Here is a 21370-nt window from a genome sequence, read left to right as displayed (position 1 = left end):
GCAAAAGCCAACTAACCCTCCCCCCCACCTATCTACCTCTCCAACCCCCCCCCCCAAAAAAAAAATAAAAATAAAAAAAACTGTGAAGAGACAAGAATGACTTTTTAACAATCAACTGACACTAAATCTTTTTAAAACTGAACTTTCAGTCTGCAGTGAATCATTGATATTACTACTTCCAACTACCCTGGAAGTTGATGTTTCAGTTCCAATGTATTAAGTTATGTCCAATAAAAAAGGTATCATCTTATTTTCTTTTCCATGTTTTATTTTGTTTGATTTCTATTGATAACCTTAAGAGTGGACTAACACGGATACCACATTCCTCTAGTTCCAATACAGAATCAAATTAAAACACTAGGAGCCATTCTAGAACCCCCCCCCCCCCTTTCTATGAGACCATTCTTTAGAAATGTGGATTTCTTCAACATATTTTTAATTGTAACTAGGTCATAAACTTAAATTGACCTTTATATTATCTGATGATTTTCAAACAGTTCTACAAGCACTCATTTTAGTACGTCAAGGGGCTCATTTTCAAAGCACTTAGACTTACAAAGTTCCATAGGTTTCTATCAGGCTCATTTTCAAAAGAGAAGGACGCCCATCTTTCGACACAAATCGGAAGATGGGCGTCCGTCTCCCAGGGTCGTCCAAATCGGTATAATCGAAAGCCGATTTTGGATGTCCCCAACTGCTTTCCGTCGCAGGGACGGCCAAAGTTCAAGGGGGCATATCGGAGGCGAAGCGAAGGCGGGACTTGGGTGTGACTAACACATGGATGTCCTCGACCCATAATGGGAAAAAAAAGGCGTCCCTGACGAGCACTTGGACGACTTTACCTGGTCATGTTTTCCTTACGACCAAAGCACAAAAAGGTAGCCGAAATGACTAGATGACCACCAGAGAGAATCGTGGATGACCTCCGATTACTCCCCCAGTGGTCACTAACCCCCTCCCACCCTCAACAAGTATCTTTAAAAATATTTTGTGCCAGCCTCTATGCCAGCCTCAGATGTCATACTCAGCTCCATCACAGCAGTATGCAGGTCCCTGGAGCTGTTATAGTGGGTGAAGTGCACTTCAGGCAGACGGACCCAGGCCCATCCCCTTCCCTACCTGTTACGTTTGTGGAGGAAACAGCGAGCCCTCCAAAACCCACCAGAAACCCACAGTACCCACATCTAGGTGCCCCCCTTCACCCATAAAGGCTATGGTAGTAATGTACAGTTGGGGGTAGTGGGTTTTAGGGGGTTTTGGGGGTGCTCAGCACACAAGGTACGGGAACCATGTTCCTGGGAGCATTTTAAGAAGTCCACTTAAAAGCCAGTCTACTAAGAATGCAAGGTCCTCCTACATCCCAATGGCTTGATTTTGTGCGTTTTTCACTTGGACATTTTTTTTTTGGGGGGGGGGGGGGGTTGAAAATAGTCCAAAAAGATAGATGTACTAAGCACAAAACATCTAGGAAATGGCCGTTTTTGAAACAAAAAGATAAGATGTTTTTCAGGTTTAAAAATGGCCATGTTCACCACTTGATTTTTGGATGTTTCAAGCAAAACATCCAAAATCAGATTTAGACATTATATTGAAAACGCCCCTTCACGTTAGTCCTTTTCCCCCGGATTATATACAGTATGACTTGAGTTACGCATGCAAATCCGGTCATATTCTGGATTTGCACACCCAACTTCATTAGTTAGTGAGCCAATCAGTGCTGATAATTGCCAATTAACAAGCAATTATCGACACTAATTGGAATGAATTAGAATTTATTTTTACAACTGTCTGAAGTCGTCGCATAGTTGAAAAGGGTGACGTGGAATGGGCAGGACATGGGCATTTCTAAAATCTATGTGCGTTGTTATACAATACACCTAGGCGTATTTTTTTTCTGCGCCAATTTTTAGGCATGATATATAGAATCTAGTCCTTCGTGTCATTAAGAACTTCAGTCTTATGCAAATTCAGTACCAGTTTATTTCTGGACCCCTTCTCAATACTGTCCATAACCAAACCAGTCAGAGACTCAAAATCCGAGAGACATGAAGAGATAACTGTATGCACTGGCATAAAAAAAAAACCAAAAACAAATTGAAGCCCCGCTGAATTGACAAGGTTTCCTAGCAGCTAAAAGTGCAGAATGAACAGAACAGCAGACAGGATGGAGCCCTGTGGAATTCTGCTCCAAAGTGAGAGGTTGCTACTCAACCTGCTGCAAACCACTAGCTAAACAGGATTCAAAACACATAGTTGACCTGATGCCAAAAATGACCCAAAGAAGCCAATAAATACACAACTCCATCAAAACCAGGACAAACCATATCAAGTGAAAGTTACAAGGTCTCAGTACTGCACCCTTTGCTAAAACCACTCTGAAAGGCATTTAATATGAGGTGGCCATCAGAATTGTATAGTACCTAAGTAAATGTAACTAGGTACTGTTCTTAAGTAAAAGTTTTGTTAATTTTACTTGCAAAGAAGTACATGATAACATTAGTTACTTTTACTGAAGTAATAGTTTTGCCAATTTTTACTACTTTTTTAAATTTGTATCCCACCTTTTCCAACTTGTTAGTAGGCTCAAAGTGGTTTACATAGTTCTGGAGAGGTGGTTACAGACTCTGGTGTGAACAAATACAGTATAGGGGTACTATTTATTTATTTAGATTTTTGCTCACACCTTTTTCAGTAGTAGCTCAAGGTGAGTTACATTCAGGTACTCCGGATATTTCTCTGTCCCAGGAGGGCTCACAATCTAAGAGGCAGATGCAGCAACCAAACGTAAAAAAAATAAAAATCGTTAAAGTCCCTAACGATTTTTAAAAAACGAAGAATGCACCAAAAAAAAAAGTCACACATGCTCAGATCGGTATTGAAACTTACAATGTATCAAAGAATCACAATACACATCGGTAATCGGCCCCTAAATCATGCGCAGAGCAGCCAAGCGTTTTGCTGGCTGCTCTGCGCATGCTGCAAACGTAAAAACAAACAAAAAAAAAAGCCACAACACATACACGTGGCTACCCGGTCAGCAAAATCCAAAAACAAAGGATCAGGAGGGGGCAAGGGCGCTCGTCCGAGGCGTCCTGTATGGACGGCCTTGCCCCCCCCCCCCCGCTGCTCCCCACTTTCCGCCGCTTTCCCACCCACCACGAAAAAGCAAAATGCTAGCTGCCCCGGTCCCCCTCCCTTCCTGTTCTTGTTTTCTGCAGAGTTAACTCCGCCTCCCGTCATTCTTCCGCCCCGCCCCCGCTGCCCCCCCTGAGGTCGACTATGCCGCTCCCCCCCTCCACCGAGACCCCCTTCCCTATTAACGACCCGAGCAGCGCCTCTCACCTCTTTCTGAAGCGCTGCATGGGCAGGAAGATCTGTTGTGTTGGTTGTAGAGTCTCCATGACGTCTCTTCTTCCCTGGCCTAGGCCCCGCCTCCTTCTGACGTAAATAACCTACGTACGTGCAGGACGTCAGACTCACAGAAACAGAAGCCTGCACGGCCGCGTTGCTAATCTGCAAGGGCAGGCTTCTACATGGAATGTTGCTAGTGGAATAGCAACATTCCATATAAAATCTCAGATAGTAGCAACAGAATCTCAAATAATTTATTTGGATTTTGCTCACACCTTTTTCTGTAGTAGCTCAAGGTGAGTTACATTCAGGTACTTGGGATATTTCTCTGTCCCAGGAGGGCTCACAATCTAAGTTTGTACCTGAGGCAATGGAGGGTTAAGTGACTTGCCCAAGATCACAAGGAGCAGCAGTGGGATTTGAACTGGGCCACCTCTGGATTGCAAGACTGGTGTTCTAACCACTAGGCCACTCCTCCACTCCACTATGTTAGCATTCCTGGAACAGCCAAAGAAGAACCTGGAATGCAGGCTTGGAAGGACACCGGGACTTGTCAAAGGATAAACACGCTGCAGATAGAAATCCCTCTACAGAGCCATCAGAGCAGGCACAGGCCTCTGGGGACAGCAAGTAGCACCTATACCCCATGAGACAGTGTTAAGTCTTTTCTGTCACTGGGCAATGCCATTACTTTCCCCTCCCCATCTCTGAAACATTTTTAATACCATCCAGGTCCAGCAATGTGACACCAAAGGAAGAGTCCCAGAGGTGGCTGCAGTACTCAACAAGGACAGTGCAAGTAGGAAAGTGAGAGAGCACCGAAGACAGAGAGAAAAATAAAGAGCAGTGAGAGAGAACAGCAGCAAAACGAGACAGAGGGAAAGAGAAGCAGCCAGGAATTCTCACCAAATGCGTGAAACCCAGGTCAGCATTCTCGCAAGGCAGCACAAGGTCAGAGTCGGCAGGAAGACAATATGAACGCTATCTGGCATTCCCGTCAGCCAGATGTGTGTTAATAAGGCATTACTCCACTTATACCTCATACGATCACTATACAACTTTGTATTTGTTATCCACCGACTGGGCAAACGCATTTGACGGTACTATGTGAGCCACATTGAGCCTGCAAATAGGTGGGAAAATGTGGGGTACAAATGCAACAAATAAATAAATTACAGTGACAAGTACAGTAAAGACGTATCGGTAAATAGGTTGGGGTGATTCAGACAAAACGGTAGGGTGTGATCGTGCGTCGGGGTTGAAAACTGTCCGTTTCCTGATTAAAATGCCATATTTCATTATTCGGTGTTTATGTCAGATACTGTGGGGTATGCCTTCTTGAACAGGTGAGTTTTTAGGGGTTTTTTTTCGGAATTCTAGATGATTATTCGTAGATTTCAGTTACATCTGATGCTTGCAGTTAAAAGTAAAAAGTAAGGGGTCCTTTTACTAAGGGTGCGCTGAAAAATGGCCTGCAGTAGTGTAGGCGCGTGTTTTGGCCGTGCACAGAATCATTTTTCAGTGCACCTATAAAAAATGCATTTTGGGGGGGGGGGGGGGGGGGCGAAAATGGACATGCAACAAAATGAAAATTGGCGCATGTTCATTTTGGGTCTGAGACCTTACCACCAACCACTGACTTAGCGGTAAGGTCTCACACGTTAACCGAGCGGTAATGGTCAATGCACGTCCAAATGCCGATTACCGCCCGCACACCAGAAAATAAAAATATTTTCTGAAAAGCATATCGGACGCATGTCAAAAATGAAATTATCGCCTGGGCCACGTGGTAGCCGGGTGGTAACTCAGAACTGGCGCACGTAGGCACTTACGAGGTTTAGTAAAAGGGCCCCTAAACGTGGAAGGGAGATGTAAATGACAATTCCTCAGTAAATCAAATGAAACAGCAAAACTGGGAACAGGATTTTGTTATTGCAAACCTCATCATGCAGACAGTGGATCATTCTCATCTTAATTTTGTTCAGTGAATGTAACCTATAAGAACAGTGTGTGTGTTTGTTGAACTGGTTACTGGTCTCCAGCCAAACAGAGCAGTGATGAGTTGCGTCCTTTTAAACTGGAGATGAAGCTGAAGCTAGTAGCAATTTTGGTGAACGGACATATGTCTCTGCTACAACAGACTGCTAGTCATCCTCAGGGCCGCCGAGAGACTGGGCCGGGCCCGGGGCAAGGCCACCCCCACCACCGCCCCCCCTGAGGCTGCCGCGCCGCAGTCCCTAGTCTCCACCTGCTCACCCCCAGCCCCATCGACAGCCCTCCTCCGTCCGCCACAGGGCCCCCCTGCATTCAAATCACACTGCCTCACCTTCGTGTGAAAGCGCAGCGGCAGATCGCCTCTCTTCCAGCCTTCCCTCCCTGTGTCCCACCCTCGCGGAAACAGGAAGTTACATCAGACGAGGGCGGGACACAGGAAGGGAAGGCCCGGAGGTTACTCTGCTGCTGCGCTTTCACACGGAGGTGAGGCGCTGTGATTTGAATGCAGGGGTCCCGGTGGCGGACCGGGGGGGGGGGGGGACTGTCGTCGGAACCAAGGGCAGGCGGGTGAGACCAGGGACCAGGGACCAGGGCTATTCTGCTCTAATACTCTTAAACGGATGATAACCGTGTAAATCTTACTCAACGGTTCAAACGCACTTATCTTTTAACTTTGCAGTCACTAAGACACCTTCCAGGGCCGTGGAAGGTGTCTTAGTGACTGCAAAGTTAAAAGATAAGTGCGTTTGAACCGTTGAGTAAGATTTACACGGTTATCATCTGTTTAAGAGTATTAGAGCAGATTAGCCATACCTTTGTAAAGAAAAGAAGGAGGTTTTTGCCCGTGATGATTTAAGGGACCTCCCTTATGTTGGTTTTATCAACGATGGCATGTTCCCTTAGGATTTGAGGTTTTTTCTTCCACTTTAAAATTATTCTAATGCATCAGAAATATATGGGGATATCATTTATTGATACCACAAAAAGGACAACATCTGAAAGTGCAGAATAATCTAATCTGAGAGGGGTCTAAAGATGGTTTATTCGATACTGGGTGAATAGGCGCTTTTATTTATATATTTATATATATATCTATATCTAGCCTTATATTTATTTTTCTTAATAGGATAACCTTTCAAACAGCGAGTAACAGCTTATTTGGAGAAACTGCCCCGGCTCCAGGTAATACAGCACGCTCAGCTCAAGTTAGGCTGTCTACTTTATGGTCTGTTGTTGGAAGCAAAACCTGAATATTTATGTTGTACTTTAAAATTGGTGGATTCATCTGTAAACTTGCACTCCAATGGCATGCAAAGATCTCTGGAGGCATATTTTTATCGCACTTAGACTTACATAGAGGGGCATTTTCGAAATACTAGTATCCAAAAATACTAGGACTAGAGGGCATGAGTTGAAGCTACAGTGTGGTAAATTTAAAACGAATCGGAGAAAATTTTTCTTCACCCAACGTGTAATTAGACTCTGGAATTCGTTGCCGGAGAACGTGGTACGGGCGGTTAGCTTGACGGAGTTTAAAAGGGGTTAGATAGATTCCTAAAGGACAAGTCCATAGACCGCTATTAAATGGACTTGGAAAAATTCCGCATTTTTAGGTATAACTTGTCTGGAATGTTTTTACGTTTGGGGAGCGTGCCAGGTGCCCTTGACCTGGATTGGCCACTGTCGGTGACAGGATGCTGGGCTAGATGGACCTTTGGTCTTTCCCAGTATGGCACTACTTATGTACTTATGTACTTATGTACTTAAGTCGGAATTTGGATGTTTTACAAATACGCCCAAATTCAGAGGCGGGGAGAAGGTCATTTTCGAAAAAAGATGGACGTCCATCTTTTGTGTTCAAAAATACCAAGGATGTCCTGTAATTTGGACGTCTTTGTGATTTGGACGTCCTTGTTTTTGGTCCATTTTCGAACAAAAAAATTCCAAATGCAAGATGCCCAAAACAGAGGAGGAATGGCTTAATGGTTAGTGCAGCGGGCTTTCATCCTGGCAACATGGGTTCAATTCCCACTGTTGCTCTTTGAGACGTTGAGCAAGTCAAATACAGAAAAGGCATTTTTGGATATGACATCTAAGCCTGAATTTGGACGTTTTTTGTAAAACGTCCAAAATCAGAACAGGAAAGGTCATTTTCTACAAAAAAAGTCTATCTTTTCCTTTTGAAAGTGCTTTTTGGAAACATGTTTTGTGATTTGGGGGAGTAAGGGGAGGTGATCCCCGAGTCCCTCCAGTGGTCATTTGGGGCACCTCTTGTGTGGAGTAGAGGAGTAGCCTAGTGGTTAGTGCAGCAGACCTTGATCCTGGGGAAGTGAGAAGTGCAGCTATTCGTTATACAAACAGGTCTAGCTCAAAACGTTTTAGTCTTGGACGTCTTTGTTTTGGTCCATTATCGCTATCAATAGAAATCAAACAAAATAAAACATGGAAAAGAAAATAAGATGATACCTTTTTTATTGGACATAACTTAATACATTTCTTGATTAGCTTTCGAAGGTTGCCCTTCTTTGTCAGATCGGAAATAAGCAAATGTGCTAGCTGACAGTGTATATAAGTGAAAACATTCAAGCATTACTATGACAGTCTGGGAGTGGGTAGGAGGTATGCATGGGGACATCAAAGCATATCATTGATATTCTAACAGGATGGGTGTGGATAGGTGAGGGGTGGGGTGATTTTTTTTTTTTTTTTATTTTAGTTACATTTGTACCCCACGCTTTCCCACTCATGGCAGGCTCAATGCAGCAGGCAATGGAGGGTTAAGTGACTTGCCCAGAGTCACAAGGAGCTGCCTGTGCTGGGAATCAAACTCAGTTCCTCAGTTCCCCAGGACCAAAGTCCACCACCCTAACCACTAGGCCACTCCTCCACTCAACAGAGACATACAGCTTTATGGTTTATAATGGGCTAGGAACCCCAGACCCTTGTCAAGTCCTTTCTGTTGGGTGTTAAAATATTCAATCATTCTGACTTCAAAGGTCTTACGTTCTTGTATGGTTTTAAAGTTACCTTTCAGGATTCTCACTGTGAAGTCACTGGTACAGTGTCCTGGTTCTGTGAAGTGGTTCATTATCGCTGAAAGACGTCCATGTCTTAGGAATGCCCAAGTCCTGCCTTGAACACACCCCTGGCACACCCCCTTGAGATCTGGATGTTCTTCTGACGGACTGCAGTTGGAGACGTCCAAAATTGGGTTTCTCTAGGAGATGGACGTCCATGTTCCTATTTATGTCGAAAGAGGGGCATCCATCTCTTTTGAAAATGAGCCTGATAGTAATTTATGAAACTTTGTAGAGTCTAAATGCTTGGAAAATGCGCCACTTAGGACTAGATTCTATATATCACGCCTAAAAAAAACTGGCATCGAAATGAAATATGCCTAGGCGTATTCTATAAAGTATGCCTAAATTTAGGGATACTTTACAGAATAAGCCTAAATTTCTGCACAGTTTATAGAATACGCCAAGCGCCTGTCTGGTGACCAGATTTAGTCACGTGCAGTTATGCTGATGCGTAATTATGCGTGGACCAGGTGCACGCGAATAGATTTTAGAAATGCTCATGACCCACCCATGGCCACGCCCCTTTCCAACTATGCAACTTAGAATTTATGCGCATCATGTTATAGAATACGCTTAGACCGTTCTGTGCGTAAATTCTAATTAATGCCAATTAGTGTCAATAACTTAAGTGGCAATTATCAACGCTGACTGGCTTGTTAACTAATTTAAGTTGTGCATGCAAATCCAGAATATTACTGCACTTGTACGTGCAGCTGAAGTCATGCTATATAGAATCCCGGGATTAGTGTTTTCTATTAAATGAAATTACACTCAGCAAAGTATGGGCAACTATGCTTAGCCTGGCTGGCCCTATTTTGCGGAACGCTTTACCAGCTTCATTATATAACTGCAGGGATTGTCAGGGAAATGCTAAAAGGTGCGTTTGGTTTTCTCAAGCTTTGGAAATGCTCACGTTGAAGCTGCAGTGTGGTAAATTTAAAACGAATCAGAGGAAATTTTTCTTCACTCAACACGTAGTTAAGCTCTGGAATTCGCTGCCGGAAAATGTGGTTAAGGCGGTTAACTTAGCGAACTTCAAAAAAGGGTTGGACGGCTTCCTGGAGGAAAAAGCCATAGAATGTTATTGAATGGACGAGGGAATAATACAGTATTTCTAGGAGGGGCGGGACAAATTGCTTGTTCTTTTGGCCGCTGTCGGTGACAGGATGCTGGGCTCAATGGACCCTCGGTCTGTCCCAGCATGGCAATGCTTATGTACGTTTTCAAGGTGCCTATGCTGTCTGATGCTGGTCTAGCTGACGTGAAGGAATACATTTTGGTTTCGGGTGTGAAGGCAGTGTTTGGGAATAAGAGGTATGACGCTTATTATTCTGTTGAAGAAATCAGTGATGGTTAGGGTCTTGTTTCATTTGGACTGGAGGAGTAGCCTAATGGTTAAGAGCGGCAAGCTGAGAATCAGAGAAGCCCAGATTCAAATCCCAGTCCAGTTCCTTGTGATCTTGGGCAAATCACTTAATTCTCCTTGGCTCCACCTAAAAACTTCATTGTGAGCCCTCCAGAGACAGAAAAATTAATGATTGTTTTTGGGGTTTTTTGTTACATTTGTACCCCATGCTTTTCCACTCATGGCAGGCTCAATGTGGCTTACATATTATATACAGGTACTTATATTTGTACCTGGGGCAATGGAGGTTTAAGTGACTTGCCCAGAGTCACAAGGAGCTGCCTGTGCCTGAAGTGGGAATCGAACTCAGTTCCCCAGGACCAAGGTCCACCACCCTAACCACTAGGCCACTCCTCTGCTGTTGCTACTATTTGAGATTCTACATGGAATGTTGCTATTCCAACATTCCACGTAGAAGTCGGCCCTTGCAGATCACCAATGTGGCCGCGCAGGCTTCTGCTTCTGTGAGTCTGACGTCCTGTGCAGGACGTCAGACTCACAGAAACAGAAGCCTGCGCAGCTTTCTACATGGAATGTTGCTAGTGGAATAGCTGAAACCACTTTAATCTCCACACTAACAAATCTTTGGTAAATATAATCACGCTCTTCACAAATCCAAAGACAAGAACTATGTGTAAGCAAACAGTTCATCCAAAAAATAGCTTCCCGTACTTTCACTTTTTGATTTTCTGTTTTTTGTATATTTATTTATGTATATTTTAGGAGCCCTCGGAAGAAACCACTTAAAGGCAACTTCATTGTTTTTTGCCTAGTGGCATAGTCTCTCTTCATTGGGTCATTCCTTTGTTTGACTATTTATGAATGCTGTTGCAAACACTCACTACAAAGTGCTCAAAATATGTGCGTGCTCTAAGTGCAAAATAAATGAAATGAAAACTTAAACATAAACTTATCTTAAATTGCGCTACATAAATCTTGCTGTTGGAGTCCACTTAGGCTTCCCCTAAATTGCGCCCGACGCCGCGGGTTTCACTGCTTTCATCAGGGACTCGGGTTAGAATGGCCCACTTTGAATTCCCAACAGTCCATACACGCCGCCTCTCGTAGCGGCGTGTACGGACTGTTGGGAATTCAAAGTGGGCCATTCTAACCCGAGTCCCTGATGAAAGCAGTGAAACCCGCGGCGTCGGGCGCAATTTAGGGGAAGCCTAAGTGGACTCCAACAGCAAGATTTATGTAGCGCAATTTAAGATAAGTTTATGTTTAAGTTTTCATTTCATTTATTTTGCACTTAGAGCACGCACATATTTTGAGCACTTTGTAGTGAGTGTTTGCAACAGCATTCATAAATAGTCAAACAAAGGAATGACCCAATGAAGAGAGACTATGCCACTAGGCAAAAAACAATGAAGTTGCCTTTAAGTGGTTTCTTCCGAGGGCTCCTAAAATATACATAAATAAATATACAAAAAACAGAAAATCAAAAAGTGAAAGTACGGGAAAGCTATTTTTTGGATGAACTGTTTGCTTACACATAGTTCTTGTCTTTGGATTTGTGAAGAGCTAGTGGAATAGCAACATTCCATGTAGAATCTCCAATAGTATCTAGTTTATTTTTGTTACATTTGTACCCTGCGCTTTCCCACTCATGGCAGGCTCAATGTGGCTTACATGGGGCAATGGAGGGTTAAGTGACTTGCCCAGAGTCACAAGGAGCTGCCTGTGCCTGAAGTGGGAATTGAACTCAGTTCCTCAGTCCCCCAGGACCAGAGTCCACCACCCGAACCACTAAGCCAATGTACGCTGCTTGGGTGGCTTGGTACTGTATAGTTTAATTGTGAGCCCTATAAAATCGTTGGATATAAAAATGGAATAAATGTAAGTAATATTCACCACCTGAAGAATGGAATACCTTTCAGTCCGCCCTACACAATCAGCCTCCGTCCTTTCAAGACATTTCAACAACACAGTCTCCTCCCCACACCTCCCAGCTACAGTATACTAATACAGCTGCTTGAAATGACAGGTAGATTGCAGACCTGTTAAACAGTCTGGTGCAGAAATCCAGATCTGCACAGTCATCTTCCAGAGCCAGTTCACAGCTGGTAGCTGCAGGAGCTAAAATGCCTACAGCTTTCATAAAAACAAGAATCCCTGATCAAAAGCCCAAGGGGAACGAGAAGGCCCCATGAAATAGGTGGCTGAAAAGGACACAGGCAGATAGTATGCCTTGTCTTCTAGACGTGTTTTCAAAGTCCACTCCTTGCAGCCCCCCCCCCCCCCCCCCCCCCCCCACAGTGTCTCTTTAACTGTAAGAGGAAGTTAGCAGCAGGCTCTTTTAAAAACCTAATAGTTTCCCTGACTCTGTGGCATCTAAAGAGAGAGAGAGAGAGAGAGAAAAAAGTTTCAAAAAACGAAGGTTCAGAGGCTGCCTGTTCAGCTGAAGTGTGGCTGGGTTCCAGACTGAAGAAAAACGCTGTGGGAGCTTGGAATCCAGATCCCCCATTAAAAAGAAAAAAAATAGGGTTTCCATTTTAGCGCAGGCATAAAAGAGATATCAAAATTCTGATACCTTATAACACATGCAATGTTAATAACACATACAAATGGAAACTAGACATGCCTATGTTATGTATACATACACCATTTTTTTCAACGTGGGGCACATTTTTCTCTGCTTTCTCAGTACAAACCCTACACGTCCCTCCCCAATATCTCCCGAAAGATGGGATATTTCAAGATTACTTTTGCCAATCTCTCAGAGAAAAGAGGCATCAGGAAGATGAATGGATAAAGCAGATAAGGCAAATTAAAAAAAAAAAAAAGAGACATGATGGAATGCCTACTCATCCTATGAGCGAATGTTATCAATTGAAATCAAACAAAATAAAACATGGAAAAGAAAATAAGATGATCCCTTTTTTATTGGACACAACTTAATACATTTCTTGATTAGCTTTCGAAGGTTGCCCTTCTTCCTCAGATCGGAAATAAGCAAATGTGCTAGCTGACAGTGTATATAAGTGAAAACATTCAAGCATTACTATGACAGTAAAATAGATACCATTGGAGATTCTACATGGAATGTTGCTACTATTGGAGATTCTACATGGAATGTTGCTATTCCACTAGCAACATTCCATGTAGAAGGTTGCGCAGGCTTCTGTTTCTGTGAGTCTGACGTCCTGCACGTATGTGCAGGACGTCAGACTCACAGAAGCAGAAGCCTGCGGGGCCACATTGGTGATCTACAAGGGCCGACTTCTACATGGAATGTTGCTAGTGGAATAGCAACATTCCATGTAGAATCTATAGAAATCAAACAAAATAAAACATGGAAAAGAAAATAAGATGATACCTTTTTTATTGGACATAACTTAATACATTTCTTGATTAGCTTTCGAAGGTTGCCCTTCTTCCTCAGATCGGAAATAAGCAAATGTGCTAGCTGACAGTGTATATAAGTGAAAACATTCAAGCATTACTATGACAGTAAAATAGATACCATTGGAGATTCTACATGGAATGTTGCTACTATTGGAGATTCTACATGGAATGTTGCTATTCCACTAGCAACATTCCATGTAGAAGGTTGCGCAGGCTTCTGTTTCTGTGAGTCTGACGTCCTGCACGTACGTGCAGGACGTCAGACTCACAGAAGCAGAAGCCTGCGGGGCCACATTGGTGATCTACAAGGGCCGACTTCTACATGGAATGTTGCTAGTGGAATAGCAACATTCCATGTAGAATCTATAGAAATCAAACAAAATAAAACATGGAAAAGAAAATAAGATGATACCTTTTTTATTGGACATAACTTAATACATTGCTTGATTAGCTTCGGAAGGTTGCCCTTCTATTCCTATTGTGGACTAACACGGCTACCACACTCCTCTACTTATGAGCGAATGAAAATTCAGCTGATGAATTTTCAGGTAGTTTAAGCGTTTGAACAGGTTTAATGAATACGTCCATCTTGCGTGCCTTTCACAGTTACTACTATATAGGAATTCAAGTCAGATCCAGCCCCAGGAAAACAAGACAATGATGCGGGCTGAAGGATCCCAAAAGACAAAGCTCTCGCCAGAAGGGAAGGAAGGAAGACGGCAAGAGCCGAGGGGCTGCTGCATCTGTGCAGTAACCCACAGGCGGCTTCTTGTGGCCGCCTCCTGCTTGCTTTCCCCTGAGTCCATCTGACGCCCAGAGAGCGGTTTTAAATGCTAAAATCCTTGCTAGCAGAGTGACTGAGGAAGGTGCTTGTGTCACTCGCCCCCTCTCCCTCCCCGGTATCTTTACAAAAACGGAACTGGAATCCACATCATCCCCCTCAAGACATCTGGGCTAAAGCAACCTGTCCCATCATGGAGTGAAAGTGCAGCAGGGGAACACCAAATAACATTTGCCTCCCCCCTCCCCCTCAACAAGATCAATTCTATGCCAGGAAGTTCCAGCCACAGGAGCCTGTGCACTCCTCCCCTTCACCCAAAACCCAACTTCCCTCTGGCCGACGGGGCACCCACCCACCCACAAATTGCTAAACTTTAGTATCTTTCCATAACCCTTCCCCCCCCCCCCAACCACCCCTTATTGCATTAGCAGCAAGCAGCAACCCACCCAGCCACCCCCTCCCAAACGTGTCTATGTGATCGGCAACACCTTCCCTTCAACCCCCACGTTCACCAATATATTATTAATTGTAATGATTAAACATGAAAAGCTGTGATCGGCGAGAGAGGCGCTATCGGAATATGGTGGATTGTCATGAAGGCTGCAGTGAGGTTTTCTGCTTCCTGTTTTCTTAGTGAAAACGAGATCTAGTCTCGGCTCCTAAAAAAAAACCCTCCTCCCCTTTTGTTCCTGTAGAGACGCCTGAGACAGTGACTGCACACACACAGCCACTACGGAGAAAGACACAGGGCGCACTAGGTTTTGTAATACCTCTACATAGCACTTAAGAGGGGAGGGGGGGGGGGGGCAAACTCCCGCCCCACCCACCACCGCTCTTTCTCAGCTGAGTGCCCCCCCCCCCCCCTTTCTCATTCTTGGTAAAATGGATCGTGCCTGGGCTTCTTTTCTACTGTCCAAAGTACAGCAATTTCTAATAACGTCTATCCCCCTTGCTATCCCCAAGCTCGTGTCTCCCCTATCAAGGTGTTCCAGCTGTCCGTCACCCCACTAACTATAAGAAAGTACCGAATCGGAAAAGGGCAAACAAAACAAAAAAAAAACATAAACAGGAAAACTAAAAAAATATATATTTTTTTTTCAAGGGAATTTCCCATAATATGTCTATTTCCTTTTAATCTCTGTATATTTCTTGACAAAGCTTTGCTTTGGAATTGTAAATTAAAAATTGCATAAATAAAATTTTAAAAAAATAGGAAAACTGCTCTGGAAAACAAATTACAGCAGGAGAACATTTAAATGTCCCGTGGCTATCTGTATAGTAGGCAAAACAAAAACATGTAACAACGCAAAATTAAGTTATTCTGATTAGAAACTTGAATGAATCGGGCATAGGTTTTCAGCTTAAACTGCAGCGCACACAAAGCTCCAAGCTGAGCGGACAGGAAACCTTGTGGAAAATGATGGTGATTGGGGTCGAACTGAAAACACCATTCACACAGCAGGGAGCCCAAAGCCTCCCACACGGAGTAAAAAGGAAGGAGAGGAGGGGGCGTGGCTTCCTGCATCACGGAGACAAGAATCAACCGCAGCCCGCCCCCCCCCCCCCCCAAGCCACGGGAAGTGCAAGCCACGCCCCGAGCTCTGCCTCCTCCTCCCCTGCCCACGGTTACACAGGGAGACATCCCGGCTCCGCCCCCACGCCTGCAAGTTTACTCACAGGTGCAGGGGAAGCTTTCAGACCCGAGTCACGGAACTGCCTATATTTTGCCCACTCCGTGACAAAAGTGTAACTCAGACGCGCTATAAATAAACTCTGCAGATAGCACGTCTGCTCTCTTCCTGATCACGCTCGGGGAAGAGCGTAGCCATTTCACACTTGAATGAGTTTTTGCTATTATTCTGCTCTACAACTTAAGGCGTTTAACTGGAAACGCACCGGTTCTGAGTTTTGCCTGGGTGGATGTCACTGCCTGCCACACAGCTCAAGCTTTATCCCCAATCCCCGCAAAAAAAAAGTCACCCTCTTCATTCAAAGGAGATTTATAAAACTTTTTTTTCCCCATTTGAGGCACAGATCACATGGCAAGCGTCCACCTAGACTTGAGACAAGTTATTATTTCAACCCTGCCAAGCAGATCTTTCGGAAAAAAAAGTAAACACTGTTCACATCAATACAAGATGCCACACGTATATCACTATTATTACTACTTATCATTTCTATAACACTACTGTTATAAACTTCCAAGGTAGTCAAGATCCAAGCTTCCACTCAAGGAGGAAAAAAAACCCCACTTTATAAATATTTTATTTTTGGTACAAGCGACACTCAAATCAAATCAATCAGCTAAAGCCCTTCTAAGAACCAAAACAAAAAAACCCAAGTTGCTGAAAACTTTGCATCTGACTTTTTCGTCTAGCCCCTCCCCCTCCAACCCCAAACAAAACCACGCAGCCGAGCAAGCGCCTGCTGCTTCCGAGCCGCGGGTGGCCACCCAGCCCTGCCCGCCCCCTTCCTTCCCCTCTCTTACCATGATCAGCGTGTGGTTGCGCTGTTCGGCCGCGGCGGGCTCTGCATCTGGCTGCTGCTGCTTGCCCTGGAGGGGGTGTTGCTGCTGCTTGTTGCCGCCCCCCGCGCCCACTTTCTTGGTCCTGTGCTCTAGGCTCCTCTGGTACAGGCTGGCCGTGTCCCTCCGCTCCAGCTCCAGCTGCTCTGCCTGCGCTTGCTGGTAGCGGCTCTCGCAATGCACATGGTGCTTCCTGCAGCCCTCGATGCGCTGCCGGAGCCTCTCCACCACCGTGCTGTGCTTAGGGGTGCAGCCGCCGCCGCTAGTTGCCCCTGCGGGGGCACCGTGAGACGGCAAAGGAGGAGGGGGGGTGCGATTGCTTGTGGCGGTCGGGAGCACTAGGCTGCCGGCCAGGTTTGCGCTGATGCAAAGGTTGCTGCCGGCCGAGGCAACGGGGACTCCGAAATCCCCCATGTTACGCCCCGTGCACACTATTTTGGGAGAAGTTTGGGATCCACCTTTATTGTCACCTCCTCTTGTCTATCTAGGTAATGTCAAAATCCACAAAAAAAAAAAATCAATGTACTTAGTAGGAAAGGGGAAACGATAAGACAGAGCATAGGCAGTCTCTCAGCTGAATGTTATTTGTTTTCCGCTGGGGGAGGGAGGGAGAAACGAGAAATCCTTAAACAGAGCAGGAGAAGGTGCTGCTGAAATGAGCCCATGCACCCTCCCCCCCAAAAAAACAACAACAAAAAGAATCACAAGTGAGGAGTAAGTCTGCTTGCAATTCGCCGATCGCTTCCTTCACTGCCAGTTATGAGATGGGTTTTTTTCTTTCCTGTATATTCCATCCTCGCCAATAAATTCCCAAAAAGGATCCAGACGGTTCAAGCATGTTGTCCGGCTGCAAAACAGATCAAAGCGACAGAAACACACGACCACGACACATTCCTGCATTCGGCCGTCCAAACGTACGTACACACACCACTCTCGTCCCCTGGCTTACTCAACACAGCATCCAAACCCAGCAAGCTTTCTCACTGCATTTTCTTTGCAAGCACAAAAAAAAAAAAAAAGTTTTGCTGCTCCCCTCGTCCGAAGTACTTTTCTTGCACACTTGCATGCCCCTCTGTGTACATAGATCCACGCACCACACACGTATAGATCCTCAAGCTGCGGGGCAAGTAAAAAAAAAAAAAAACAAAGCAACAATCCGGGCGATTGCTTTAAAAAAAAAAAAGTAGCTAAGTGAAGTCTCCCAAAGGCTGAGCCTGCTAGTGCAGTGCAAAGGCTCCTGTGCTCAGAGACTGCCTGCCGCTGCTGCTCCTCCTGTCACCATCACAATGATCGAGCGCTGCCTCCCCCTCCTCCATGCCAGCGGAGTGATATCAGGACAGGAGCTCTCGGTAAACAGCAGCGGTGTGGGAGCGAGAGAGGCCGGAGGGCGGCCGCAAAACTTGGCGCGGAGCGCAGGAAGCGGCGGCAGACTGGAGGAGAGAGAGAGTCTGCGGCCGCGGGTTTGCACCTTTACTGGGTGGGGGTGGGGTGGGGAGCAGGGAAAGCAATCCCCCCCCCCCCCCCGACCACCCACCACCAGTGTTTATTTAGTGTTCCCTCGGGGCCAGATATTTGGCAGGGTTATGGCACCAGTGAGAACTTGATAAAAAAAGCGCTTTTTTTTCCTATCTGCTATGGCAATTTGTAAAGAAAAAGGAAAGTAACTGAACTGCTAGGGGTCATCACTACGATCGGCCCTGGTTAAAAGTAATAAATATGTATCGATCAATTTAATTAATTAAACAAAAAACAGACACAAACGATCGTATGCCTGGATAATGCAAGAGATATATATACAGTGCGTCTTCTCCGCTTAACTGACGCAACTGCTATTCCTTCCAGCACTAAGTGTGTCCTATTTCTTTTGTGATCACCGACATGTAATTGTTATAAATATATCTAAATAAAATTAAAGTTAGAACTGGCCCCACTTGAAAGCGAATGACGAATAACAAATGTAAGTAATATAAAACAATACACTTCATAATCATAATGGGAAGAAAAAAAAAAGTCACCCCTGAAGACTGAAGTTCGATTCCCACTTCAGGCACAGGCAGCTCCTTGTGACTCTGGGCAAGTCACTTAACCCTCCATTGCCCCATGTAAGCCGCATTGAGCCTGCCATGAGTGGGAAAGCGCAGGGTACAAATGTAACAAAAATAAAATAGATACTATTGGAGATTCTACATGGAATGTTGCTACTATTGAGATTCTGTTGCTACTATTGGAGATTCTACATGGAATGTTGTTATTCCACTAGCAACATTCCATGTAGAAGGCTGCGCAGGCTTCTGTTTCTGTGAGTCTGACGTCCTGCACGTATATGTGCAGGACGTCAGACTCACAGAAACAGAAGCCTGTGCGGCCACATTGGTGATCTGCAAGGGCCGACTTCTACATGGAATGTTGGAATAGCAACATTCCATGTAGAATCTCAAATAGTAGTAACAGTGGAGGAGTGGCCTAGTGGTTAGGGTGGTGGACTTTGGTCCTGGGGAACTGAGGAACTGACTTCGATTCCCACTTCAGGCACAGGCAACTCCTTGTGACTCTGGGCAAGTCACTTAACCCTCCATTGCCCCATGTAAGCCGCATTGAGCCTGCCATAAGTGGGAAAGCGCGGGGTACAAATGTAACAAAAATAAAATAGATACTATTGGAGATTCTACATGGAATGTCGCTATTCCACTAGCAACATTCCATGTAGAAGGCTGCGCAGGCTTCTGTTTCTGTGAGTCTATACGTGCAGGACGTCAGACTCACAGAAGCAGAAGCCTGCGCGACCACATTGGTGATCTGCAAGGGCTGACTTCTACATGGAATGTTGGAATAGCAACATTCCATGTAGAATCTCAAATAGTAGCAGCAGTGGAGGAGTGGCCTAGTGGTTAGGGTGGTGGACTTTGGTCCTGGGGAACTGAGGAACTGACTTCGATTCCCACTTCAGGCACAGGCAACTCCTTGTGACTCTGGGCAAGTCACTTAACCCTCCATTGCCCCATCTAAGCCACATTGAGCTTGCCATGAGTGGGAAAGCACAGGGTACAAATGTAACAAAAAATAAAAAAGTACTGGGAAAAATATCTGTATTAGAAAATACAAAAATAAGGGGGGAGGGGGATTTTTCTCTGCACTATTGTTATTTGTCATTTCAAACTTTGGGGCCAGAAAAGCTTGCTTTAGAGCTGTGTACTGATGGCAGAACACACTAACATAACACAATTTTTGCTTGCCTATGGAATAAGCAAATTAGATCCACACAAAAGTTACATACATAGTAACATAGTAGATGACGGCAGAAAAAAAACCTGCATGGTCCATCCAGTCTGGCCAACAAAAGGTTGTGCGCTAATCAGGGAGAGAGCACCAGAGATATGTGGGCAAAGTGTTATGCTAAGGGCGCGGTTAATTGTTTGCGCGTGTCTGAACAAAAAGCAGCATAGGCACCCATCTGCCCTAGTGCTGGAATGTTATTCCATGAATAAATAAAACAGCACAAAAATTGTTGTGCATAAAAGTTTGGCAGTATTGATATTTATACGCAGAATCACATTCCAGCACACACACGTATGCTGATACATTCTGCTCAGACCTATGCGCAGAGCAGTCACCCCCCACCAAGCCCCCCTCCCGCCGCCATTGTCGCCCCCCCCCCCGTCTCTGCCGACCCCCCTCCCGCCACGAACCCTCCCCCGCCGCCGCCTACCTTCTGTTTTGCTGGCGGGGACCCCACTCCCCGCCAGCCGACGTCCTCTCCCGTAGAACGCAGGACATCAGCATGCAAGGAAGAAGACTTTTCTCTGCCAGTGCCGCTGCGTTCTACGGGAGAGGACGTCGGCTGGCGGGGAGTGGGGACCCCCCCAGCAAAACGGAAGGTAGGCAGCGGCGGGGGCGGGTTCGCCGGGAGGGGGGTCCCCACTGAAATCTACGGGGGCCCAGGCCCCCTCAGGCCTCACGTAGCTAAGCCGCTGCCACCAAGCTCTTCATGAACATAGTAACATAGTAGATGACAACAGAAAAGACCTGCCCGGTCCATCCAGTCTGCCCAACAAGATAAACTCACATGTGCTACTTTTTGTGTATACCTTACTTTGATTTGTACCTGTCCTTTTCAGGGCACAGACCGTATAAGTCTGCCCAGCACTATACTACTACTACTACTTGACATTTCTAGAGCGCTACCAGGGTTACGCAGCGCTGTACAATTTAATACAATTTAATGTCTTAATACTGCCCTTTAAGCTTCCCATTGTCTCTTTCCAACGTTTCAATGTTGATGTCCCATTGTTATATTCTTAATGATACTTCGATGGTTTCACATAACTTGTACAATGTAACCCATAACCAAGTTGTAACAAATGTATTTCCATTATTCATATCTTATTGTAAGCCACACTGAGCCCGCAAAGAGGTGGGAAAATGTGGGATACAAATGCAATAAATAAATAAATAACATAGAAGGACAGTCCCTGCTCAAAGGACAAATGTACAGTCAGTCAAGTAGGGGCAGTCAAATAGGGGCAGTCTAGATTTCCTGAAAGGTATAAAGGTTAGGTGCCGAAAGCAACATGGAAGAGGTGGGCTTTGAGCAAGGATTTGAAGATGGGTAGGGAGGGGGCTTGGCGTATCCCCGCCTCCCAACCACCAGCCCCGCCTCCCACCACCAGTTCTGGCACAGACCATATAAGTCTGCCCAGCACTATCCCCGCCTCCCAACCACCAGCCCCAGGATACAAAAAGGTTGTGAGTGCTATTATGCTCAAGCAAAAAAAGAAAAGAAAAAGACATTATATCCTTAGAGGCGTTACTGCATCATCTAACCCTTCTAAGCTTTCTCAGACCTGGCATTCCAGTTCCTGCATTGTGTTCACCTTAAAGTTCTCTGC

The 21370-nt window shown here is 45.2% G+C and overlaps 1 protein-coding gene across 1 annotated transcript in view; it reads right to left on the bottom strand.

Moving 5' to 3' along the window:
• The window catches only part of MAML3 (mastermind like transcriptional coactivator 3), a 978339-nt gene extending 961441 nt beyond the window's left edge, over positions 1-16898 (bottom strand). Inside the window, exon 1 of the mRNA XM_030191709.1 lies at positions 16449-16898. Within this exon, the coding sequence (XP_030047569.1) occupies positions 16449-16898 (450 nt within the window). The remainder of the gene's footprint in view (positions 1-16448) is intronic.
• Positions 16899-21370: the final 4472 nt, after the last annotated feature.

This window comes from Microcaecilia unicolor, chromosome 2 (genome assembly GCF_901765095.1).
Source record: "Microcaecilia unicolor chromosome 2, aMicUni1.1, whole genome shotgun sequence".
NCBI classification, from domain to species: Eukaryota; Metazoa; Chordata; class Amphibia; order Gymnophiona; family Siphonopidae; genus Microcaecilia; species Microcaecilia unicolor.
Note: the sequence above shows the minus strand (reverse complement) of the source record. Positions and strands in the feature narration are given on the sequence as shown.